We start from the raw sequence: 27,138 nt of genomic DNA, 5'->3' as shown, positions 1-27,138 counted from the left end.
CTGTTGTGAATATTGGCCAATATAAGACATGAAATCAGCCCCTGATGGAATATTCATGTCTCCAGCTGAAAGTTGGCCTTCTTGCTGTTTTGGGGGGTGTACATGATATGGCCCATATTGCAGCAGTGGATCGTTTGTGTTGTGAGCTGCTGATTGGCTTTGTTGCAAATTTTGCAGTGCCTCATTGTGTGGTAAATATTGCACATGAGGATATAGTGAATTTGGATTAATATAAGGGTGTTGATTTGTAAACTTGCCAAAATTACCGAGAAATGTGGCAGGGTTGACATCGGGTGGCAGGAGATGTGGCCACTTTCCATTTCCAAATTGATGAAACTGAGACAAAATGGGTGCAGAAATGGAAGTTGATGGCATTGCCGTTGCTTCAGCTGGCTTTTGAGGAAGGGGCGTAGAACTCAAGTCATTGCCGATGAGGGGAAATTTTAGTCCTGGATAGAGCAACTGTGCATCTTCACTACCAAGTTGAGCGGGAAAAATTTTATGGAGATGTTGATGTTGATGGAAAGCAATTTGTGGACAGCAATTTGCAAATCCAGATATGCAGAACTGAGGGCAGTACAGAGGCTGCACATGTTGAGAGCTCAACTGAGCGCCTTGTGGTACACCTTTATAAGGTTGTGGAATAGCAGAGTCTTGGGTGTTTTGATCACTGGTGTGAGCTATGACCCATTTGACTTGCTGCATGGAGGTAGCAGGAGGTAAAGTTACAAGTTGTAAGTGCTGTTGTGTGTAGAAGAATGGGTTAAAAGGGTAATGCATTTGTTCCTTTGGATGTTTTCCACTTTGAACTGGCTTTTCAGTTGGACCTTCGGCTCCAGCACTAGGTATCTTGGAGGATTGAGGGTGAGGTTTATGTACTTGTCCATTCTGTTCTGGCCGAGGATAGAAGAAGGGGTAGAAGGGCTGCTGTACTTGGCCCTGAGGAGTTTCAGGCTGTGGAGGTTTGGGAGGAGCAGTAGGCTTTACATAGTCTGGATGAGGGTAGAAGTAGTAAAAGGGCTGCTGTACTTGGCCCTGAGGAGTTTCAGGCAGTGGAGATTTGGAAGGAGCAGTTGGCTTTTCATGCTCTGGATGAGGGTAGAAGTGGTAGAAGGGCTGCTGTACTTGGCCCTGAGGAGTTTCAGGCTGTGGAGGTTTGGGAGGAGCAGTAGGCTTTACATGGTCTGGGTGAGGGTAGATGGGCTGCTGTAATTGGCTCTGAGGGTCCTCAGGCTGTTGAGGTTTTGAAGAAATAGTCGGCTTTACATGGTCTGGATGAGGGTAGAAGTGGTAGAAGGGCTGCTGTACTTGGCCCTGAGGAGTTTCAGGCTGTTGAGGTTTTGCAGGTGCAGTAGGCTTTACATGATCTGGATGAGGGTAGATGGGCTGCTGTAATTGGCCATGAGGGTCCTCAGGCTGTGGAGCTTTGGAAGGAATAGTAGGCTTTACATGGTCTGGATATGGGTAGAAGTGGTAGAAGGGCTGCTGTACTTGGCTCTGAGGAGTTTCAGGCTGTTGAGGTTTTGGAGGTGCAGTAGGCTTCACATGATCTGGATGAGGGTAGATGGGCCGCTGTAATTGGCTCTGAGGGTCCTCAGGCTGTTGAGGTTTTGAAGAAATAGTCGGCTTTACATGGTCTGGATGAGGGTAGAAGTGGTAGAAGGGCTGCTGTACTTGGCCCTGAGGAGTTTCAGGCTGTTGAGGTTTTGCAGGTGCAGTAGGCTTTACATGATCTGGATGAGGGTAGATGGGCTGCTGTAATTGGCCATGAGGGTCCTCAGGCTGTGGAGCTTTGGAAGGAATAGTAGGCTTTACATGGTCTGGATGAGGGTAGAAGTGGTAGAAGGGCTGCTGTACTTGGCTCTGAGGAGTTTCAGGCTGTTGAGGTTTGGAAGGAATAGTAGGCTTTACATGGTCTGGATGAGGGTAGAAGTGGTAGAAGGGCTGCTGTACTTGGCCCTGAGGAGTTTCAGGCTGTTGAGCTTTTGCAGGTGCAGTAGGCTTCACATGATCTGGATGAGGGTAGATGGGCTGCTGTAATTGGCCATGAGGGTCCTCAGGCTGTGGAGATTTGGAAGGGGCAGTAGGCTTCACATGGTCTGGATGAGGGTAGAAGTGGTAGAAGGGTTGCTTTACTTGGCTCTGAGGAGTTTCAGGCTGTGGAGATTTGGAAGGGGCAGTAGGCTTCCCATGGTCTGGATGGGGGTAGAAGTGGTAGAAGGGCTGCTGGACTTGGCCCTGAGGAGTTTCAGGCTGTGGAGATTTGGAAGGGGCAGTAGGCTTCCCATGGTCTGGATGAGGGTAGAAGTGGTAGAAGGGCTGCTGGACTTGGCCCTGAGGAGTTTCAGGCTGTGGAGATTTGGAAGGGGCAGTAGGCTTCCCATGGTCTGGATGAGGGTAGAAGTGGTAGAAGGGCTGCTGTACTTGGCCCTGAGGAGTTTCAGGCTGTTGAGATTTGGAAGGGGCAGTAGGCTTCCCATGCTCTGGATGAGGGTAGAAGTGGTAGAAGGGCTGCTGGACTTGGCCCTGAGGAGTTTCAGGCTGTGGAGATTTGGAAGGGGCAGTAGGCTTCACATGATCTGGATGAGGGTAGAAGTGGTAGAAGGGCTGCTGGACTTGGCCCTGAGGAGTTTCAGGCTGTTGAGATTTGGAAGGGGCAGTAGGCTTCCCATGCTCTGGATGAGGGTAGAAGTGGTAGAAGGGCTGCTGTACTTGGCCCTGAGGAGTTTCAGGCTGTGGAGATTTGGAAGGGGCAGTAGGCTTCACATGGTCTGGATGAGGGTAGAAGTGGTAGAAGGGCTGCTTTACTTGGCTCTGAGGAGTTTCAGGCTGTGGAGATTTGGAAGGGGCAGTAGGCTTCCCATGGTCTGGATGGGGGTAGAAGTGGTAGAAGGGCTGCTGGACTTGGCCCTGAGGAGTTTCAGGCTGTGGAGATTTGGAAGGGGCAGTAGGCTTCACATGGTCTGGATGAGGGTAGAAGTGGTAGAAGGGCTGCTGGATTTGGCCCTGAGGAGTTTCAGGCTGTGGAGATTTGGAAGGGGCAGTAGGCTTCACATGGTCTGGGTGAGGGTAGAAGTGGTAGAAGGGCTGCTGGACTTGGCCCTGAGGAGTTTCAGGCTGTTGAGATTTGGAAGGGGCAGTAGGCTTCACATGGTCTGGATGAGGGTAGAAGTGGTAGAAGGGCTGCTGGACTTGGCCCTGAGGAGTTTCAGGCTGTTGAGATTTGGAAGGGGCAGTAGGCTTCACATGATCTGGATGAGGGTAGAAGTGGTAGAAGGGCTGCTGGACTTGGCCCTGAGGAGTTTCAGGCTGTGGAGATTTGGAAGGGGCAGTAGGCTTCACATGGTCTGGGTGAGGGTAGAAGTGGTAGAAGGGCTGCTGGACTTTCTTGCCATCTGGATCAGGTTTGCTAGGAATAATAGTATATTGTGTAGGATTTATCAGAGATTTGCTTGGTGTTTTTTCATTGTCACCAGTTTGACCTGGTGACAGTGATGGACAGGAAATTTTAGTTTCTCCCTCTCCAGCCAATTCAAGCGTGTACATTCCATCCTGAAAAACAAAAAAGGTCAATGAATCATTTCATAAAAAGGTGATTTCTTTTATTTTCCAATCCAACAAATTCATACGATACCTTCTTCTCCAGGCAGGGTTCATAATGAACAGAGATGACCACACCTTCAGGATGTACAACTACACTGAATCTACATCTGAGCGAAGCCTTCATCAGTGGTTCCCAGTTACCATTCACTGTAAAGTAATACACTACAGTCAAGTACACATTCCAAAAAAGACATCTAGACAGGGCTGGTATTTTTCTTTCCATCCAAATGAATAAAAATTAACTTATCATAGCCTACTAATCTGAATATGTCGGTCATCCAAACCTTTCAACTTCTGTAATGATTATCAAACAACAGAAATTGAGAAATTATGGGCCATTTTAGAAGCAAAGGTAAAGATTTCTTATAGACTGAAAAGACTAGAACACCTAACAAAATACTAAAACCATGACAACCAAAATTGATGTGGCCCTTTGAATTGTTGTACATTTTAACAACAAACAGCATGTTATGCATCAGTGTTGATTCATCTTCAACAGAACTTACACTTCACTGTCATTTTATCAGCAGAGACTGTCCACCCAGTTTTCACGACCATGCCCTGAGCGTGGCAGGCGACCATTGGAGGGTTAGGTGAAGCCTGCTTCACCAAAGGGCACGACAGCCTCACTGGTAATCCACACCAACGCAATGGGAGAACATAGCAATCCTCCTAAAACCACAGAGCAAAATGTTGCATGTGTACACGGCTCAAACTTGTAGCGCTCTCAGATAGATACAAAAAAGAAGTATCCCACCTCACGAGTGACAAAGCAACCATCATAAGGTGCGACTACAACAAACTCTCTCTGTGTTGATGTGATGGCGTAACCGCAGCTTGGTGGCAAATTGGACAGAGGCAGAGGAGACAGACGACTTCCTGAGCAATTCAAATGACAAAAGGATTTATTTCTTTTAACCGTGTGAAGCTGCTCTGCAAAAACTTTCAAGTATTGTGTACACTATAAATAACAGAACTGTAAATTGAATACACCAGAGACTAGACTTACCTCTGTCCACAAATAACAGGGATCCAGGGGTAGAAGCAGCATCTTGAAATTGAAGCTTCATGAAGTCTCCTGTACATTCGACCTTTGGATCCATTTTAAGGATTTGTACCACCGCCTCATTGTCTGACTTTAAATTTGGCTTTGATAAGCCATCACCCTGCACTTGAAGTTGCAATGGCTCCCCCCAACCTTTGAAAAATATGGTTTTGTTAAGTTCAAATAGGTACACCACCGTTATTTAACTGTTCTAATGGCAAAGTACACAGATTCAATGGCAAGGCTAAAGGTTAAACAGGTGTATCATATGTGCATAGGACTTAATGTGCAGAAAAAGTTTTTCCATGCAGGATTGAAATACACATTTCTCATTTACATACCCATGTCTTCTTGGTAATCTGTATCAACATTCAGGAGGTTCTTAGTGGCATTGGTTCCTTTGAGTTTATCACCTTGCAGAGAGTTTTGCCCAATTATGAGTCTTCCGTGGCACACATCACTGCCTTTAGCTTGACCACTGCTAAGCGTCGAGTTTCCTTTTAATTTATCCAACACCTTAAGTTTTGTCAGAATTCTACAATGGCAAAATGAACTAGCAACCACTAAAAAACCTAAACATAGCAAAATATAACTGCCCCTGCTCTCTCCACACGCCATTGGAACAAACAAGCACGGGAAACGCTGACCTGTCCTCTACACGGGTGGTGTTAACAGGTCGGGTCCTAATTACGACTAATCACACACCTGTTACCTCTGCTGTGGTTCACGGAGCAATAAAGGGCGGGGCCTCAACCTGGGGCTGTGAACGCCCCACAGCATGGGACTGACATGTAGCCTAGTCTTTGGCACTGGAATTAACAGTCTTCCCACGTTGTGTAGGCTTTTTCATCATTCTTGTTTTCAGGCCTTCAGTCATATGATTTGAAATGCCTCAAGCCCGTAGAGAATCTATTTTTTTTTCACAGACACAACTAAGAGAAATGTCTTCAAAATGAAAAACTACCAACAATAATTTGTTATATCAAGCAAAGTAGGCGTTTACTATGTTATGGTGTCTTTTTCTGACCTCTAAATGGGTTCTAAATGGCAATGCTACTTTGTACAACAACATGTGTGTCATACAGGGATTTATACTCTTAATAGGCCACTGCTGGGCCAGTTAAACTTCTAGATGGCATCTTAAATTGCACTGACCGTTGACCTTCTACTGGCTCCTGAATGGACTCTGGTGCCCGTCCAAATGAATGTACTGTACATGCACTCATTGATAATACCTACATATATCCACCAAGGCCTACTCATTGTTAACAGACTGCATATACAGTATAGTCAGCCATACTCACTGGTGTATGTATATTTGAAACTGTACATAGTGTATTTGCTGATATACTCATCTTGGATAGACTTTACATATATACAAATTCATATATCCAATAGCAACGGATGCATATTCATTCATGTACATACTGTACATTTATATTAATTGGACTGTACACAGTTCACCCACTCATTTGAGTGATCCAGTGCAGCCATCCAGGGCCAGATGCTTAGTATTTATCTTATACCTATTGTTATTCTTTTTACATTTTATTCTCATCTCTTTTGGTATGTCCTTGACTCTTACCTGTAGTCCTCCTGTTTCGTTCTCACTGCTGTTGCTGCTGAGACACCTGAATCTCCCAACAGGGTTAATAAAGGTTTACCTGACTTTTGGGGAAAACATCTAAGATGAGGTACATGGATGCCATCTAGAACATATCCGTTGTAGAGCAGTAGGAGACACTGGGTTGGTGTCATTGGGTTTCACTTGGTTTCACCATCGTGTATCTTCCAGGAGTGAGAACAAGTAGAGTTTACCATAGTGTGAGACATACGGGAAATAAAAGGGTTGCACAGGAAAAAGCTGTATGGTGTTGACTTTTTACAGGGTTTAACAGAGTATAAAATCAGTCCATTAATGGAAGAAGAATTTAAATGTTATTTGATAGTAAAAGGTTTGTTTCCTTTTCCCTCTTTATTCAATCTGAATCCAAGATTTAAGGGCAATCACTTACTGATTTAAATGTCTGAGTCACCTCAAATTATATTTCCGCATCAGATACAGCCATTGAAAATGTGGCATCTTCCAGCTTCTTGCAAAGAAACAGTTGGTAAACTAATTTCTGGGATTCAGCAGATTAGAACCACAGAGAGATGTAAGTTGACTACATGCCCTGCCTCAAATTCTCCCATTAGAGAAAAGACGAATATATTCGTTCAAGAACGAATGCTCTATGAGAGCAGTGCTTTGCTGTTTGAGTGTACATAACAAGATCCACACCGTCATCCATCCCAATAGATGTATGCATTGCCAATGTAGCGTATGATCAATTCTATGAGTTAGAACTGAATACCTGAATTAAAAGAACAGCGTTTAAAACTCTTGAATCAGTCAACATACACGTTTGTATCCACAAGGCAACAGACAGTTTTCTTTACCTCTGGTTGGAATAACTTTATTTGATCTGTCTGTAAACAAGATGTCTCATCAATTTATGGCATTTGAAATAGCAGATTTTGTGGCAGAAGGAATTTCCAACTAAAAAAAAAAAAAAGACAAAATATTGCAAACTTCATTTTCTGTTGTTTTAATTCTGTACATATTCCACAAAGTCTGGAGATTACTGATGCCAAAATATCCCTTAGGAAAGTGCCGTTAAAAGTTACTTCTTGCTGGGGCAGCAGTTAAAAATCCAACTCGTAGTAGCAACAGATCATATCGATTTTATGGCACAGAATACACAGTTATTCTCAGAAAATTTTCACAGGACAACTTACAAATGTTCTTATTCCAACCAACACCATTTTCAATATGTTTAGTGTACACAGCATCAATTTTTTTTTCTTTTAAATATACTTCTAAGTACCGTACTATGACAATTTGTGAATACACCTTTGATGACTAAAGCACAAGGCAAATAATCCCAAGGTGCTGGAGCCCGACAGCCTTGGTTTAAAGTCAAAATGCATTCATACTGTAGTAAAATGACATTGCCATTTCATTGGTTAATGGACATGAAGTTAGCAACAAATCAATTAGTGTTGAAAAGTTTAAGTAGTGTTTAAGTCTACGAAAGCAGTTAAATGTTTTACAGTCATCTGAAGTTGTCTTAATGATTTACAGTCAACGGGTGATGCCAACAATCATCCATCAGAATAAGCTGTAATTCTGATAATCCTCTTATATTGACAATTGGTCCAAAGGGGAGGGGCGGGGGGGGGGGGGGGTAACTTCACACAACAGGTGTGTAATGATTTACAGAAAAATTTACAAATAGCATAAGTTGACTGACAAATGTCCGTGTTGTCACAGAGGTGAAATGCCCACTGAGACTTCAGGATGTGGTGAAGTTTCATGACAATATCTTCAGACCTCAGCAATGCTGACCTTACACTACACTCAAACAACAGCCCAACACCACATCATTAACTTTTAAGACCACATTCAGGTACAACAGCAAAAGCATGTGATGGAGCCTAAAAGACATTGTGCTTGAGGGTGGCAAATTGGTACACACATACAGGACTTTGTCAGAGGAAATGTGTCATTTCTTTTAATGGAGACTGGAAGAAGGAGGCAAAAGAGAAGATGGTTTTGGCTGGAACATTACGCAGGGACATAGAAGGGACAGGGTTGGGATATGTATGCTAAAGGGGTATGCATGCAACTTTTAAATGCCCACATGCTGATGGAGAAAAATCAAAACACTGGCATCTTTTAGTAATGCTCAAAAAGCAAAACAATGCAAACTATCACCACCATTACATGTACTTCCCCTTGAAAAATTAGCCAGTTGCTAAGTGAATGTGATACAAGGCGAGTCCAAATTTGTTTTACATTTTTATTACATCTTTTTCTTTTTTGCACATTCTTTTGGTTAATAAACATTTCAATGAACATGCCATAACTGTAGTGACAAGAACATGAGAAGTACAATGTCAAAGTGGAGAAGGTTTATTTAAAAAAAAAAGAAAAAAAAGTGTGGATGGAGTTAAGCAAACAAAAGGGTTTATAAAAGTAGACTGGGGAGGAAGTAGTATTGTATGCCATGTAATCCTGGAAGTAGTGTCAACAATGCGGTGGGTGGGGAGTGAGCTGCTAAGTTGATGGATGGGTGGAGAGGTTGCTTAATATCCAGACCTCCTCAGGTAATCAGCCATTGCATATGCTTTCTTGTTAAGAGCTCCACCATGGACCGCCTCCTTTCCCATGACTACAACCAATACTGGAGCACACAAGGAAAAAAAGAGAAATGAACAAAATTGAAGAGTTTCCCCCCCCTACAGGATGAAGGGGGGAACAAAGGTGACACAGTATCTTACCACTCTTCACTGCTATTAAAAGTTTCCAAGACATCTTAACAGCAATATTTCTTTTCTCTTCTTTTTGTCCCTCAATTTTATCTAAGTGAGCATGAAAACATTAAAACCCTGAATCCCTCAAGTATTTTGCCATTGAGTAAGCCTTCTTATTCAATCCGCCTCCGTGGACCCCTTCTTTGCCCATTACAAGAACCAAAACTGAAAGAGAAGAGATAGAAAAAAAGGGGACAGTTAAGATAGGTTATTAAAAAAGAAAGGAAAGGCATTCCAAGTAAGAAGTATCATCACCAGAAGTGTGAGTTTTGAAATAGGGAATTGTCACAGAGTGAACAAGTGAGCGATATCCCACATAGCCCCTGTGTCATCCATAAATCATGGTTTAATATCACCATTATAGCTGGTTTTCTCTTTAATGTGACAATTATAAACTGCAGGAAGATCAGTGCACTTGATCTGCCAGGACAGCTTCTGCTGACCTCGGCTTTTAACAGCAGATCAGATGCAACTTTAAACTAATTAGGCAGTGGATGATGCAAAGAAAACATTTGTTGTTAGTGCTTGGCAGGCTCGTTCTGCTAAATCAAGACATAACTACGAAGATGCATGCCAGGGACTAATTAAGGTGCACCATCTTCCATACAGATGACTACACGGTACATTTAAATATATGCACTTCATTTGGGCTCTCTTGACTACTCCGTGAGGTAAAACGTGCAAACAGGAGGATGAAAGGTGGGAGTCTCAACAGAAAAGGAAGTAGTGTTAGGAAAATAAGAAAGGAAAAACAGAGTTTAGTTTTGATTGCAATCAGTGTTTCTCAAACATTTGGCAGAAGCACAGTAGGTTTTAATACAGTCTGTGAGAACTGACTGAAAAGTCTGCCAAAGCTTTGATAGCCATGAACAACTGTATGGACTAAAACAGCTTGTGAATACAATGCTGTTTGTAGCCAATGATCAGAAGTCTTAGATGTCAAACAAGTCTCTGTGTGAGAAACACTGGAGCAAGACTGGAGTAGGAAAACTCTGGTTTATATAAGGTTTATGACAATTTGCAATATTTATACTTAACCTCACAAATAAGCATCTACAGGTTTGTCTAAGACCATCATATAATGATGTGACTCTTAGGCCCTCACTAAAGCGATTTGTAAGCATAATTGCAATTAGAGCTGAAATGACTGAAGATTAATCGATCAACATAAAATTAAGGCTGCAACTAAGGATTATTATCATTAGGCTTGGGCGATATGACGAGATTATCGCTCAACATATTGGTTGGCCACTATAATTGTCCTTATGTGTCCACAATAACAGAACGATTTCAACTAAGCATTATATTCAGTCTCTCGCTTATATTCATTCTGCAGCAGTGCACCGCCTTGATTCATGGAACGGGGCTGTCTGTGTGCATGTCTGTAATAACTGCAGGACAGTTGAGGGGCTGTTATCTAAACTAAAAGTCAGTTGAACAGGTGAAGTGGAGAGTTTGTTGTCTGTAGCCTACCGGTTACAAACTGGTTCGGTAGTGAACGACACAGTAACAAGCTGACAGATTCTGTGCTTTTAGGTGAGCTAAACCGGAGAATATTACATTAAAATAGATTGTGATGCAGTTTTGCCCTCACTGTGCTCCATGAAGTTGACCTGGAGTTTATGTGGACTGAGCTCTGCACCTGCATCACCGGACTCCGTTAGCCATTCGCTAAATTAGAAAAAGGATAAGTGACAACTTTGTTCACCTCATTTTCTATTAGCAGTGTAGCATTAAAGCATAGTGGAATTAGCTAATTATCTAACAAGCCAGTTAGTTAGCTTGTTTTTCACCATGCTTTTATGCTACACTAGTTGAGTAATAGTAGTGGCAGGGTGCGTTTGCAACCGGTGGTCTGATAAACAGTAAATTCCCCTACTAAACATACTTGTAGATTATGGACAAAATGCAGGTCTGTTATCCTCATTCCATACATCAGTGTAGATCAATGGGAGCTGATTGGTCTGATGAATTGATCTCAACATGCCCTCTTGTAAAACAGTGCTTACTGTCTATACACTGTGGCCTCTTTGTGGCCACTTATGGGTATTGCAACATGCGTCTCACATCCATAGATATTTATATCTATGCATGTCTCTCTTAAGCTTTTGGAGGATAATATCATATATAGTTTTTCTTAAAGCAATATCTTAAGTAGGGATCGCCCAACCCTAATAATTATTATTGAAGATATTGCAGGAATTATTTTGTCAACGTGTCAATGTTGACAAAATAATTCCTGCATAGAAAAGCATTGAATTCTCACATTTAAGAAGCGAGAAAATAATGTCTTCATGTTGATTTAATAAAACAGACCCCTTATGATCAGTCTAAACTTTCTCAAGTTACAAAACTAATGTAAAGTAGCTCTTATAGCCCTGTGATGCATTTACAATAGTAAACAACATGGCGTCTTAATACATAAAGAGAGAATAATTGTAGTTATTATGATGATGGATTGAACCATTTTGGAACTACACTTTTACCTTTTCCAGCTTTTCCCACAGAGACATTGTATGTAGGTTCTCCTCCTTGGCTCTTTGTCCTGATGTCCATTGTCCAGTCCCCGTCATCATGGAGGCTGTCTCTGAGGACTGAACACTTCTTTGAGCCCAGAGTGAGACCGCTGGTGTAAAAGGTCTCCCTGTCCTTACCAATAAGGATATCGATTTCTTGAGACTGAGAAACAAAGGATTGGGACCATATTAGATCCAGATGTAACAAATATGCTTCGAGTTACATGACTGGCATAATTCTTCTGAGTATAAAAAGGTCAAATATGTCCACAAGAAAGGACATGAATTCTCTACAAAGTCAGAGTACTATTTTGTTAAGGGAACACTATAATAACAAAAACAACGTATAGCCATGCTGTGCAGCCATGATTTAAAATTTTATACTTTGACTTATGGGGAGATTTATTCTCTCTCTCTTGTCGACACCAGCTACCCACATATCGTGAGCATGTGCAATGTTACATCCACGAACTGCTCCAACATTTGTTTTATATTTTGTGTTTTTAAAGCAATTTATAGTCATTTTCAACTGGGGCTTTAGAGATTGGTCAATAGTTTTGAGGAACTCTCTTTTCAGAACTGCTTTTAATGTGTGATTTTAACGTGTGATTTTTACTGTGTTGTTTTTTTTAAATATATATTTATAGGTAAAGTGTTTTTGAATATCTTATACAGGTAATATATGATCAATATTCAACACATTATAAGTGAATATGTACAAAACAAGCCGTTTTAACACAATCTTGTGTCCTGAGAACAGTAACTGAGCACATTTCACTATTTTCTGAGAAGGAGTGACTAATCGAGGAAATACTCGACAGCGTAGTCGATAATGTAACTTAATATTAGCTCAAAAAACATTAGTAAAACCTGCCATTTTGGCACCAGCACTGAATATAAAAACTAACATTATGAATTCCAGCATGCCATAAAGAGAAAGCTTCGGTTTATGAACAGACTTGGAAAACCTGCACATCTATTGGATCAGTGACTTCTTTGAAATCACCTCTTAAAAACACACTTTTATAGACTGTCTTTGAGATAATGTGGTCTTTTTATTTATTCACTCATTTTATTTAATGGTCTTTTTACCTTATCTGTTAATTTCACTTAATTGTTAAGAGTCCTGTCATTTATCTCGCCTTGTTGATGTGTAAATATCATAAATATGTATATCTGTGTATGGAGTTCAATGTGCTTTTGCTCTGCCTGTCAAAGCACTTTGTGAAATTTTGTGTTTTAAAACTGTGCTGTATAAATTAAGTTATTATTATTATTATTATTATTATTATTATTATTATTATTATTATACTACAATTTCTGGGACTCAAACACATCCCATCCTTGCACCCTGCAGAGAGTAGCGGAAGTAAAGTGACGTCTATGCACCGGGACGAGCTCTCATGCGATCCCCTCTCAGTGAATTAAAAAGGGGAAAAAACAAAAACACACATTGACATTCATATAAAAAATATACCGGTATGAATATGCTGCAACCCTGATAAGCGTTAGTGATGAGGGAGCCTTTTAGTTAGCAGTTTTCCCCACAGGTAGCCGGTGCAGCAGCAGCAGCGGCAGCTTAACGTGAGCTAATCAAAGCGGCCGTGCACACAAAAGCATGCACGTTTTCTTAAGTCAGACACCGTCTACTCGCTGTTTTTATATACACGCTTTACGGTTAATACGGCGGTGTCTTGGTAATCTCATTAGTGTTTATTAACGGCAGCTAACTGCTTCATGATTTTTGTATTGCGCCAGACACAATGAGTTATCTGATCAACACGAGGTCTTAATCCCGCATCGTTTTCCTTAGCAGGAACTAACGGGAGACAGGCCACCGATAAACGAGCTAACGGCGCTAGCACACCGAAGCTAACACGGCACCGTTAGCTCATTTAGACCCTGTGAGATAACGGTTTTTAACGCTCTCCGGTCCGGCGTGTGTGGTACATAAACAACACTGCCAAACGGAACCAAACTTTCACACTTAATCCCCCTCATTTTTCCACCCCCTCTTACCGTGATATTGTTGAAAGTACCACCGGCATGTGCTGCCCAAACATATTTGGCGTCCGTATATCCAACAATGGCGCTATCCTGACAGCTGCCATCGGCCATCAGGTTTTCCACGTAGCTTTGCCAAGACATAATTCAAAGAAATGGATGCTATGTTAAAAAAAATCCCTACGGCTGCTTCGGAACAAAGGTCGCCAAACACGGGGAGGGGGAGCCAAATTTGGAGGAAAACCCACAGACTGGATGTCTAACCCGCACTTCGACGTTAACCAACGTCAAGGCTGGGGCAGCAAAAGAAAGCCAGGGCAGTGGTGAGGCGGCGGCTGGGTGTAGTCCTTACATCAGATCACTCCGCACAGTGAGCTCCCCGGCGCTTTTATGGCAGCAGGGCGGCGGAATAAAGAGCGACTTATCAGCTCAGCCCAAGAGTCAACTGTCTGCAGGTGTTGTGCCCTATCCAGCACCCCTGCCGTGAAATGCACCCCCTGCATTATAGGTGATATTCTGGATCATTGGGTTATTGTTTCGACCTATAGGAGTAGAATGGAAAAGAATAGAAAATAATTACTTTAATGATCCCAGACTGGGAAATTATTTTGTTACAGCAGTAGTGGGTCAGCAAATGAAACACTTTGTACATAACATAAATAGAATCCAATACATCTCATCTCATCTCAACTTCATCCGCTTATCCGGGGTCGGGTCGCGGGGGCAGCAGCTTTAGCAGGGGACCCCAAACTTCCCTTTCCCGGGCCACATTAACCAGCTCTAACTGGGGGATCCCGAGGCGTTCCCAGGCCAGTGTGGAGATACAATCTCTCCACCTAGTCCTGGGTCTTCCCCGAGGCCTCCTCCCAGCTGGACGTGCCTGGAACACCTCAACTGGCTCCTTTACATAGTGTATATATACAGTGCACAGTGTGCTATAAACAATAAACAATAATAATATATACAACAAAACAAAATATGCAAAATATATTATAACACTAATAATATATACAACAAAACAGTAGAGAGAGCAGAGTTCTCTGTCAGGCAGAGGAGAGAGTTATTATATACAGTGATGGATTGTGGCAGGAAAGATTTCCTGTATCTGTTGCTACGACAGCGAAGCTGGAGCAGCCTTCTGGAGAAGGTGCTCTGCTGTCTGACCAGTGTGAGTTGGAGAGGGTGGAGAGGATTATCCATGATGGATAACAGTTTTTTCAGTGTCCTCCACTCCACCAAAGCCTCCAGAGTGTCCTGTTTGCAGCCAATCACAGAGCCAGCTAGAGTAGTTTATATACAGGTAACCACATTAAAAGCATGCACTTATGAATTGCAAGAAAAGCTGGGATTATATTTAGGAAACGCTGAGTCAAATACATTCAACCTGCTCAAAAGATCCATTTCATTCATTTTGTAATTATGGCTGCAGTTTATTTCCACAGAACATACAAAAAGGTGTTGTTTTGTGTTCGCTATTACCCAAGGTTGTGATTTAAACTCTTTAAAATAGTTTTAAGACTGTAAGTAACCAATGGTCTGACCGCTGTGGGTTAGCTGAATATAAACTACTCCTATAGGTGGAAACAACAGCCTTCTGATCCAGAATATCACCTATAATGCAAGGGGGTGCATTTCTCGATTTACTGATTTGAAAACCAAGACAAAACAATACAGTGGATTAATGTCAATGTACTAGTTCTTCAAGGGAAGCATCATATCCATAAAGCTAAATTCTGCTAATCTCGACCAAACTTTAATCTCTTCAAATTTGAATTTTTTTTTAACTATTTAGAGTGTATCCAGATTATCAATAATAAGAAATGTAAGAAGAAGAAGTCTGTTATTATTATGCAGGTCACTCACACACAGGCCCGAAATACACACACATGCACAAACAGGACCTATATACATGCAATTAATGTAGAGATGGGGCTGACAATGGCTCAGCGCCCAGAGCAGTTGGGGGTTCGGTGCCTTACTCAACGGCACCTCGGCAGAGCCCAGGAGATGAACTGGCTCCTCTCCAGCCACCAGTCCACACTCCATTCATGGTCCTCACTGGGACTCGAACCGGCGACCCGCCGGGGGTTTTAATTATACAACAGATAGGTTACATTACTTTTTTAAAAGATTTATAACAGTATAGCCCGCGTCTTAATTTAGGTTCTTTACATGTATCTATTTTTACTTTATTTATTGTTTTCTTTTTCTCTATGCCTTTGTATCTTATTAAGTATTCTTATGTAATGTCATTATGATTTAATGTGTATTGTTTTCTGAAAGGAGAACTGACTGTCTTTACACACATATCTATCTTTGTCAAGTATGATACCATACTGTTCTGTTTGTACTATATTTGTTCAAATTGCAAATAAAGAATATCACCAAAAAAAAAAAGATTTACTGATTGAATCGGCCACTCTTTCATTCAATGGAGCTATTTTTATGGAGGACCAAACATGGCTTAAGTCTCAATAAATAAATAAATAAATGTATGGATAAATAAATGCATGAATACATAAATACATGCATGAATAAATAAATGCAGAAATAAATGTATGGATACATGAGACCTCCTACCGTATTAACATATGGACACAGAAATACAGAAATAAATAAATGTAGGTGAATAAAGATGTAGAAATGAATGTAAAAGACTTAGCCTTCACTTTATTGATCCCTTTGGGATGCAAGGTGATTTAATTTCCAGCAGCTTACAAAAACACAAAGGAGGTATAAAAAATACAGTATAAGATAAACAATAAACTCTCAGCTAAATAAATATAATAAAGTAAAATGATAAACAGTAAACTAACTCTTAGTTAAATATAGAAGGTAAACAGTAAACATTACATTCTTAGTTAAATAGTTTTCTAATATATGTTGTCTGTGTAATATTTGTTGTTTGTATATCTGGAGTTTTGTAACAAAAATCATTTCCCCCGGGGATTGTTAAAGTATTTCGGATTCTGATTAAAGAAGAGATAAGAATACAGGTAAAATAAAATTCCACGGAAAATGAAACAAGATAACACAAGTGTAGAGAAACGTAAGATAATATATATATATATATATATGACTGTATATGGCAAGTATTAGCAGTAAGATTAAATTCCTGAACTTAAGTGGTGAAAAAAGCATTTCTTTATTCTATTATTTGCTATATACTTATTTACCTATTGTATAAAATGTGTATAAAGTCTATTTATTATTTTATTTATTTATGTATATATACATTTATTTCAGCATTTATTCATGTATTCATGTATTTCTGCATTTATCTATTTATTTATTCATTCATTTATGCAGTAATGCGTGCATCAGACAGTTGGTGGCCCCTGTTGATGCTTTTAACAAAGCTGCTGAAGACACTTGTTTAAACTAGCTTTTGTCTCATGTTTGTAATCTTGTGTTTTGAAGTCTTTTTATTTTATTTTATTTTATTTTTATTGGTATTTATTGTTTGCTTGCTCATTTTACTGTCTGGGTCTTATTTGAACTGTTTTATCAGGTGAAGCACTTTGTGACTTGGTCTGTAAAAGGGTGCTGTATCAAATAAAACTATTATTATTGTCATTGTGTAGATTAGCTAAACATAGCAGTTACCATCTGTGCATACAGGAAACAATATGCCCTGAGGTGCATGTGTCTGATGGATCCCAACGTGATCTTCTCATTTTCATAAAAGAAAATAATGTTTTAAATGCTTGGAGCCGGCGGCATAGTGATATGGTGGTTAGCACTGTCGCCCCACAGCAAGAGGGTTCCTGGTTCGAATCCCGGCTGGGGCCCTGCTGTGTGGAGTTTGCATGTTCTCCTCGTGTCTGTGCCCGTAGGTGTGAATGGTGTTTGTCTCCATGTGCCCTGTGATAGACTGGCATCGTGTCCAGGCAACACAGTCTCAACCGTGTTGGTCCAATGTAAACCCCGCCTCACGCCCGATGTCATCTGGAATTGGCTCCAACTCCCCTGCGTCCCCGATAGGGACAAGCGGTTAAAGATGGATGGATGCTTGGAGCCGGGTTGGAAGTTCCCCACTGATGGCTTAGTAACAAGTCATTCTTCCTGGTAAATGTGAGTTACTCGTCATGAATATAGTATTTGAGAGCTCATAATTGTATCCGCAGTACCCGTAGTGTTGTGTTTTTTGGGCCTACTTAATGATTCCTTCCAGACATGTATTAAGAAATATACAATTGTCAGCTTGGAACAGTACTGATGCGTTTCTTTTCCACACAAAAAGAGATAATCCCACATTAAAGTCCTAAAATGTCTTCTACATAATTTAAAACCCCAGAATATGAATATGTAAATGGGATTCATTTCTAAAGATTCCCAGTCAAAGGGGGGGTCGAACATTATCGGCTCAAAACTTGATGACTTGTCCTCATTAACATGTTTCAGAAGTTCGCCATAGAAAATGAAAGTAAAGTTTCTCTTATTCTATATTCCAGTTCATCTCGTGCTACAGACGAGTGTTGGAGGAGGTTAGTGTCCTGCTCAGGATCAATCTATCAGACCATCCTCATCTTGTCAAAACCAGGGATCAAACCAGGGATCTTGAACCCGTTTTTAATGCAAAATATGCATTACCCCAATCACATGCAAGAGTGAAAACATTATTTCGAGCTCCTGCCTGAATGTGGTCACTTTTACCACATGATTTACCACACTACATACAGTTCAAATGGATTTGGAGCGTTATTTATGTGTGTGTAAAGGTACCAGATCATATCAGCCAGCCTTATAATAAGCACGTCGAAATGAAAAAATAATCAATTAAGGACATGATTCTTGAGAAAACAATGATTCTGAGATCTGATTCATTGTTTATATTTGCCAATTTTCACAGTCTGCAATTCAATTTAAATTAAAAAAAAATGCATGTATGCTATGATTCAGTGTCAAGTAGTCAGCCTATAAGATGTGATGGTATTATATGACATGAGCTGATGTATCCATGTGTAAAGTTCAAGGTTGTTTTAATTACGTCGCTGGAGAGAAATCATCATCAACAATAGACTAGCAGCACACTGTTTGAATTTGCATTTGCATTAAACAATAATATTAAGAGCTACACGCCAGTTTAGATGGGGGAGAGTTCAAGGTTCATTGAAGATAACCAAAAAAGGAAAAAGAAGCATGACACCCTTAGGTGAAACATTCCCTCCTTGACCACCAGGAGCAGTGTTCGCTATGGTTTGTGAATACTCATGATCGGTCCACAGTATATCTCTCTGGTGCAGAGGTGGAAAAAACACACCAGAAAAACATCTATTTAACCCTGGAATAAGGCTTTTAGATATGTTTGGTAAACACCTCTTATATAAAAGCACACAACTGAAACCATTCTGCTTGATTTACCTGCACAACACTTTAAACTGTATACAAATCGACTTATTTCTAGAGGTTAGTCACATTGTGAGTAGCCCTGAGTATTTTTTATTTTATTTCTTTTGACCTTGATAGATAACAAAACGCTCACACAGAGGACACTACTTATCCTCAGCCAATGTTGCAGATGCAATGCAGTGCCTGGACTTCCTGGAATACTAATCCATATACTTTCCCTTCAACCACAGCTTGAAAAATCAGCCCTTCATTTAAAACCCGCTGCTTAAAATGTTGTTATTCTTGACCATTGGGTGAAGAATACAAAGTAATGTCATATGCTGGCTGTTATAATACCGCAGATCCAATAAACTAAGGCTCAGTGTACACAAGCAATCTCAATTCAAAAGCTTAACTTGTGTCGAAGGTCATGTAAATGCAAATAAATTGACCTATGCCGTGTTTTATAACAACAATCTTGAAACCACAAAACTGGAGATCTATGAAGCGACTTTCCTTTCTCCCTATTTGTAATCAAACAATTCCTTTAGGCCTGAAAGGTTGTTTGCTGAGTTGTAGTATACCCCTCCAGCAGTGATATTCTTATGACCCTTTCCATGACTTACAGTTTTCTCAATTGCTAAAACACTAAACCCTGTTGTCTGAACCAATTCCTCTGTTGCCTGAACCCACTGATTGAATCAATCACTCTTTTGGCAAAACCATGAGCACTTTTCACCTGTTTAGACACAACTTACCAACACATTTTCATTGTGATGCACCTGTGCTCCATAATGGTAAGCACAGGTGGTAAAAGTCAAACACAATTAAAGCACAGTTGTCACTACTTGAACACAACAACTCAAAATTGATCACACTTGTGGCGAATGATGTGAGGGAATATATAAAGTCAGTTCAGAGAGCACTGATTTGTGAGGCATTACAATGGATAGAAATCTGAGAGGAAGGGTTCGTGTGAGAGGAGGTCGAGGTGGTCAAGGTGGTCAGCGAAGACAAAGAACAGTAATATCTGATGAAATCAGAGCTACTGTGATTGACCATGTTCTTGTCCATGGTATGAGCATGAGGGAGGCCGGACAAAGGGTACAACCAAACATCGCTAGATTCACTGTGTCCACCATAATCCGAAGATTTAGAGAAGAGAATAGGTAATTATCTTTTTTGACATTATGGTACAGAATGTAAATGTTGAGAGCAAATTACTGTATGACATATTACAGTATAAACTGTACCACAGTATACTGTTAGTAAATATATGTTTCAGTACATCACTGTGCCAATGTACAGTAGTATTGTAATGGAGGGTTAGTCTAACTGTCTGTAGTTTTCCATGTATATTTTTTGTAACTGCATGTTCTCTTTTTGTAGAATTGACAGACTGTCACATGGGGGTGGGAGGACAGGTGGCACATGTACACAAGTGGCAAATGCATATGATTTCTGTTTGTTTTGTACAAGTGCTGCGTGTAAATGCACAAGATTTCTGTTTTTTGTCTTTGTGTGCTAAATGCACAGGTTTTTTGTTTTGCAACATGTATTCAGCTTCATGTCCTGAGCATTGTGTTTTCTATTTTTCTATGTAGTGTTTAGTGACTGCTCAGTAGTGTTTTTCATTTTGATTGACTTGGGGCACGATTTGACAACAAAGTTCAGTTTGGGGCACAGATTGAACTGTTTGGAGGTGAAAGTTTGGTTTTGCAAGAAGAGTCTGAGGTTTTGTGAATGTAGCTTGAAAATTGGGGTTTGTGTTTACAGTTTAGAGAAAAGGAGAGAAGCTTTCAAGAAATGTGTCTTAGCAATCAAGAAAAACTGTAATAAAAGTGCAGGGGTAGAGTGCACTTAAGGAATTTGTAACAAAGTACCTTTACAACAAGGACTATAGGATCCCGTGATCTCTTTTTATGAGACTGCTCTGCCACCGCTACGTGAAATGCTCCTATAGGAGAGCCCTGATAATATCAGCTGGCATAGTAACAATGCAGCATATACAAATATGAGAGAGGGAGAGAGAGGGAGAGGGAGAGAGAAAGAGAGAGAGAGAGGGAGAGGAAGGGGGAGAGAGGGAGAGGAAGAGAGAGAGAGGGAGGGAGATAGATAGGGAGAGAGAAAGAGAGGGAGAGAGGGAGAGAGGCGGAGAGAGCAAGATAGAGAGAGAGAGAGAGAGAGAGGGAGAGAGAAAGAGAGAGAGAGGGAGAGAGGGAGAGAGGGAGGGAGAGAGAGGGAGAGAGAGAGAGAGAGAGAAAGAGAGAGAGAGAGGGAGAGAGGGAGAGAGAGAGGGAGAGGGAGGGAGAGAGAGAGAGAGAGAGGGAGAGAGGGAGAGAGGGAGAGAGAGAGATGATGCCTTAAAGTGCATTCCAATAAAGTCTGACATTTGTGCTAAAGGGAATAACTCGGTAATAGATTGGTCAGAGAAACAAGAGAATGACAAATTAAATGTTTGCTACTGTGACGGCTGCTATGTTTGAGAATTAAAGCAACAGGTGTGAGGAAAAGGCACTACAGCTCGGGGTTTTGTCAGTGATGTGTATAAAAACATGCATGTCCACTCAAAGTCAAATGGGGGAATGCCTAGTCACATCAGTTATTCACACAGGATGCCCATCCTCTATAATAATAATAATCCCATTACTGTTTTCATCATTAGAAGCATCTGGGTTTGAGCTTATTAACTGAATATTACTTCTCAGATATGATCAATTAAGGACAATAAGGAACAGACTTTATAAAGGCCTTCATGTGAGATCTCCCTGACTTGAAGAGGGTCCTTGAATGAATAAAATCCAATTTTAAGACTTTAATCATATCAGTTTTGAGCTTAATAAGCATAATCAAGCATAATCAACACATCTGCTGATATTCCTGATACTGTAATAGTGAGATTATATTCGGACAATGCCACCATATCACAATTTCACAGAATCTAAGGTGACTATTTATTTATTATATGTTCATTAACAATAAAATATAACTGTGAAAGAAGCAGCAACTAAATCCAACACATCAAATATGACTTAAATCTCAATAAATAAATAAATGCATGAATAAATGTATAAATAAATACAGAAATAAATGAATAAATAAATGCTAGAATAAATTAACAAAATTATAAAAAAATGCATGAATAAATAGGACCTCCTACCTCATTAACATATGGACACAAAAATACAGAAATAAATAAATGTAGGTGAGCAAAAATGTAGAAATAAAATTTAAAAATATCAAATTGTATCTATTTATTATTTTATTTGTACATTTATTCATGCATTAATGTATGTTATTATTCATATTTTATTTAATTATAAATGTATTGATGCATATATATTTTCCTTCTTTTGTTTTAGCATTTATTTATTATAAATTTATTCATGTGTTTATTTATACATTTATTTCTGCGTGTATTTTGATTTTTTCTTTTTACTTGATTTACTACAATTGAGGATAAAAAACGCAATAAAGTCCAGGACTTATTTCCATTGTGCTCCTCAACACAAAACATCAGGACAACACAAAACAATACAAGACAAGACACTCAGTGTGTGATAATCATTAAAACATTTATCTAAAATAAAAACAAACCGTAATCTGACTTTATTTTTTCCTGTATCTATTTATACATTTACATATGCATTAATCTATTTATTGAGACTTAAATCATGTTTTGTCCTCCATATATAATTACCTGTGCACGCATTTCATTTCTCCTTTTTTCCGACGGTGTCGTGAAGGCAGCATGAGGGGGGAGGTATTCTCGAACGCCTCGTACGTAATCATCCTGACGCACACAACCTTACCCAGGATGCAGCGCGGTTCGCACACAACATAGCCATCTTGTCAAGAGTGACTGAGTGAGGGAGGTAACTGTAGGCGCTGTTTTAGATTCTCATTTTGTTTTAAAAGCTTGAAATTTAAGAGCGTTTTTTCTCTCTCTCCACCGCCTTTGGCTTGAAAGTAAGTGTCGCCACCGACTGACGTAAAGCTGGGGAGGTGAGCGGATACAAAAGGACTGCTTTCGGGGAAGATGTCTCACATACTTGTTCCGACGTAGGGGGAGTGTGCGGCAGCCAGTTGGCTTGACTTGCTAGCTAGCTTCAGTGAGTGGAGGGCTGCGGGCCCTCCTCAGCCTAAAGTAGGTCCTGCAGCTGGGCAACACACTCCGCGACAACGGCCGTTTGACAAACTGTACAACCGGGACATTAGCAGGCCGGTCCGGACTGACAGAAAGGCTCTGGGTCGATCATCCTAACAGGCTGCTGGTATCCGTGTCATGAAACGCAACAGGAGACCCAGAGAGGAAGAGGGATGGCGTATATTCATCTTGATTACAGTTAGCTAAGTGTGCTGTTTAAATATGATCTAAGATTTTTAGAAAGTGCAGCCAGCTCGTCTCTTTCTGACGCAGGATAAACATTAGCCATACGGGACTTGGAATCAGGCGGAATCAAGACTGGCAAATATGTCGAAAATGCCGGCCAAGAAAAAGAGCTGTTTTCAGATCACAAGTGTGACTCAGGCCCAGGTGGCGGCTATAGGTGCCGCCGACGACACAGAGAGTCTGGACGACCCGGACGAGTCACGGACTGAGGATGTGTCGTCAGAGATATATGAAATGTCCAGGGCTGAGTACGAGCCTGCGTGTGACAGAAGTTCATCTGAAGAAGCCCTGAATAATGTTGGAGAGCCGTCAGAGGCGATCAGTGTTATGGCACCATCACACATACCTCAAACCAGTCAGTTGTCTGCGCTTTCAGGCAACGCCGTGGGGGAGTTTCGAAAGGTGGGAGTGTCGGGCTCAACTCAAGGTGGTCAGCAACCGCCGGGCATCGGCGCAACAACTGGTGTGTCCCTCATCACTCAGCCTGGGGCAGTGCAGCAACAGCCTGCTCCAGTAGCCAGCCCTGGGCCAGCCGGTGTGTCAGTAAACGCATCCCAACCTGCTGCAGTGACCAGTCCAGCCCCTCCACCTGCCACCTCCACGGTGAGTTGTACTTCACGCTTCAGGGTCATTAAACTCGATCATGGTACCGGAGAACCCTTTCGAAGAGGCAGGTGGACGTGTACTGAGTTTTACGAGAAAGACTCTGAGGGCTCTGCTGTTAGTAGAACTGTGGATAGCATTAGGCATGCTAGTGCAACGACACAGGACTCTGCTGCAGACAGAGACAGTGGGCTCGGACATACGGGAGGATCTGTGGTTGCCCCGGCAACACACTCGGGTCAGGGCTTGGGCTCTGTGGCAGAGGCTTCTCTCCCTTCATCCCGCATGCATTCAGTGGAGACATCGCAGCAACAGCAACAAATCCACCATCAAAACTACGGCGGTCGGCAACAGGGTGTTAGTGGGTCGGTCACGCAGAGTGCTTTCTCAAGCAGCAAACCAACAGTTGGAGGTCTCCAGCCTTCTGCTCCCCAGAGCGTGCTGCCCGTTGGACAAAACGGCCTGCCCCAATCTGTTGTCCACATACAAAAGTCCCCCATCATGCCTCCTTCAGCCCAGCCCATCGCTTACCCTCCTCAGCAGCAGCAGCAGCTTCCTATGGGCCACCACCTGACCAGCCCGTCTCCTGGACTGCTACAGAACCAGACGGAGTACTATCAGCAGCAACAACCCACTTCCATGCAGTCAGGACTTCCCACTGGCCAGTCCCTCCCAGTGTCCAGCCTCTCTGCAGGGCCACAGCCCGTGGGACATGCTTCAGTCTTGCCTCCAGCCTCTGGAGGGGCTTCTGTGCCAAGTCATGTTGGAGATATTGCAGGAGCAGGAGGGGGATCTGTACCTACCGGACAGCCAGCTCCAGGCCTCTTGCAGCAGCAGACTGGAGGAATGGGAGGTGTCGGAGGCCCAATATTGGTCGGTGGATCCACTTTGCAGCAGCAGGCTGTGAGTCAGTATACAGCCAGTGGAAAGCCTCAACCCCACAGTCTCCACCCTACATCCTCCAGTGTACAAAATGTGCCTGCCATCGCAGTGAGCTCCAGTGTGCCCACCACTGTGCCCACCACTGTGCCCACTGCTGTGCCCAGTGCCTCCAGTGCAGCCATGCCAAATGTGTCAACCTCCAGTTTGCCTCCAGGTCAGTCACCCTACAGCAGGACTCTAGTGGCTTTGGGGATGCAGGGCCTCCCAGGAACTGGATTTGGATACGTGGAAGGTGGTGGTGGAGGGAAGTTAGAGGGTCTCGTCAACACACAGTCTCCTGTTGTCCCTGGGAAGGAACCGGTGAAGCCCTTCATGCCTGAGAGCCTGCAGCTCACCACTCCGACTGTCAACAGCCTGTTTGGAATCCACATACCTGTCGACGGGGATGTGGACAGGTAACAGTCTCCAGATCTTAATATTAAATGCTAAATTCTCATCCCATTTGAGCATTATCACCACGCCTGTGCAACAATATCCATATTAATACACACAGTTTGAAAAATCACATACAGATATTGTAAGGCCAAACTGTGCCTATTTCAGTGTACAATAGGAGAGAAGCTGGTTATAGTAGTCACCTTTGACCTGTTTTACTATTGCATTTAGTTTGTCAGTTGAACAAGGTTTCCTGCTTTGTTTCAGAGAGGTATACGGTAAAAGGAAGAAAGAAGTGGCACACAGGAAGGACATTTAATGTTTGTTGTTTTTTTATTAGTGCCTAAAGAAGCAAATGGAGTGTAGCACACTTGAGCATCCATGGCTTCCACTGCACAGGCAACAACTTGTTAAACATGCACATGACTCCTGTAATACTCTGAATGGTTGTGAGTAAGGGTGTGAATTTGTGTTGTGTGTGTGTGTGTGTGTGTGTCTGGAAGCATTTTGTTACAGGCCTAATATCTCTTTTCCTTCCCACCTTAGCTATCATCCTCTAGGACAGTGTCCGAGGTGATGGCCTTGGCTGAAAACTGCAAAGATGTGTTGCTATTTGCCACTGTGCAGCTTTCTATTAGCCGCAGGCTACTCTTGTTTGGCTACTTGCTAAATGTGCTGCATGCTTGACCTTTAAATAAGTTAGTCTGCGCTCCAGAAAAGACTGTCTAATACAAACATAGTGAAGAGTGTTTGATTTTTGTCTCGCTACATCTATGATATCATGGTTTCCATTCACAACCCCATAACGCTCTCCCTGGGAGTTTGTTTATAGAGGATGTTACATTGTTGGCTGAAATAATGTTCTTTTCATGATGGATAGTAGAGGTTTAAGAATTGAAATGTTATATTATTCTTTAGGGATAATTAACTGAGTATTTCTGATAATAAGCAGTATAGGCATCCTTTTTTACAAGTTATTACCGTTCATGACATTTGCTTCCTTTCCAAAAATAATCTTTCTCTTAATTCCTGAGTTTTGGCTCCTTGTTTCACCTGTAGTAGATGGCACACATGAGTGGAAATTATGCATGGCCTGAAATCTCTGTGGTTTCCATGTAAAGTCTAAAAGATATACCTGACTGGGCGGAGGGTTTCAGACAGTGAATACAGACAGATGGACAGACAGACAGTATGAGAATCATAATAAAATGTGTTTATTGAACATTACCTCATGTAATCATCTTCTAGTAGGAAGAAGTTGTTTTTCAGGAAGTAATTACAAAAGTGCAACTTTTTTAAATTCACATGCTCCTCCTATGATCTCTGTGTTTATTTGTAATTACGGGCCAAATTGCTTTGGATATACTTTTATACCACTTGTGCCATTTAAAACGTTATGTAGGTTTGTAACAATGCAACTGGCCTCTGGCAGTGTGTTTATGGAGTACCTACCGTGTGTATTGCTTGTGAGAGGACCCAGCTCCCAGGCTGATAAGAGCAGGAGCCTCTTACGACAGCTAACCCTATCAGACATTGAGCAGTAGTCTTTCCACTGTACCCCCATTCTGCCGATAAGAGAGCTGACAGTGGGGAGTGTCAACCAACTGTGCTTGCTGTCACGTACTGGCCCTCTTCTTTTGCAACACAATGTGGGTTAAAGTACTACTATATTCTGTTTAGGACTCTTGGACGTGGTTAAACCCCCATGCCAGAGCTGTGGTCATGTTTAACCTGTCACTCAGAGCCCAGCAAGTTTGTTTGTTTTTTTTACCATTGGTGCAGCATCAGTGCGATCAGTGCTTTGTCCACCCCACTGATTAACGTGGCGTGGCAGTTGTTCAGTTGTACAGATGAAGTGCTGAATGACATTCGTTTGCTGCGGCAACTGTGGTATGTTTAAATGAGGTGGAGGAAGCTGCACAGTTAAAACTTGTTGTGCCTAACTTCATCAGGCATTTTAGCTATGCCTG

At 41.6% G+C, this 27,138-nt stretch overlaps 2 protein-coding genes across 5 annotated transcripts in view; one reads left to right on the top strand and one right to left on the bottom strand.

Annotated features, from left to right (window-relative positions):
- Window positions 1–7,097: 7,097 nt before the first annotated feature.
- LOC310957618 (profilin-2-like) lies at window positions 7,098–13,822 on the bottom strand. Of its 2 annotated transcripts, none has more exons than XM_083928259.1 (3): window positions 13,540–13,822; window positions 11,491–11,683; window positions 7,098–9,169 (listed from the first exon to the last, which is right to left on the bottom strand). In XM_083928259.1, exons 1-3 carry the CDS (start codon window positions 13,666–13,668, stop codon window positions 9,072–9,074), a joined length of 420 nt encoding a protein of 139 aa, XP_083784385.1. In that variant the 5' UTR covers window positions 13,669–13,822; the 3' UTR covers window positions 7,098–9,071. The 2 variants fall into 2 exon arrangements, with proteins under 2 accessions (XP_083784385.1, XP_083784386.1); XM_083928260.1 differs by having other exon boundaries at window positions 7,098–8,874.
- An 8,913-nt stretch (window positions 13,823–22,735) lies between these two features.
- Window positions 22,736–27,138, top strand: part of LOC310958237 (TSC22 domain family protein 2-like) — a 163,724-nt gene continuing 159,321 nt past the window's right edge. For 2 of the 3 annotated variants that reach the window (XM_083929087.1, XM_083929086.1), the window contains exon 1: window positions 22,736–25,188. In XM_083929087.1, the coding sequence (XP_083785213.1) occupies window positions 23,330–25,188 (1,859 nt within the window). In that variant the 5' untranslated portion in view covers window positions 22,736–23,329. Of the gene's footprint in view, window positions 25,189–25,435; window positions 25,513–27,138 lie in introns of those variants that run through there. The other variant, XM_083929088.1, reaches the window with a different exon arrangement.

This window comes from Echiichthys vipera (genome assembly GCF_963691815.1).
Source record: "Echiichthys vipera genome assembly, chromosome: 15".
NCBI lineage: Eukaryota > Metazoa > Chordata > Actinopteri > Perciformes > Trachinidae > Echiichthys > Echiichthys vipera.
The sequence above is the reverse complement of the archived record's forward strand: the minus strand, read 5'-3'. Positions and strand labels throughout refer to the sequence as shown.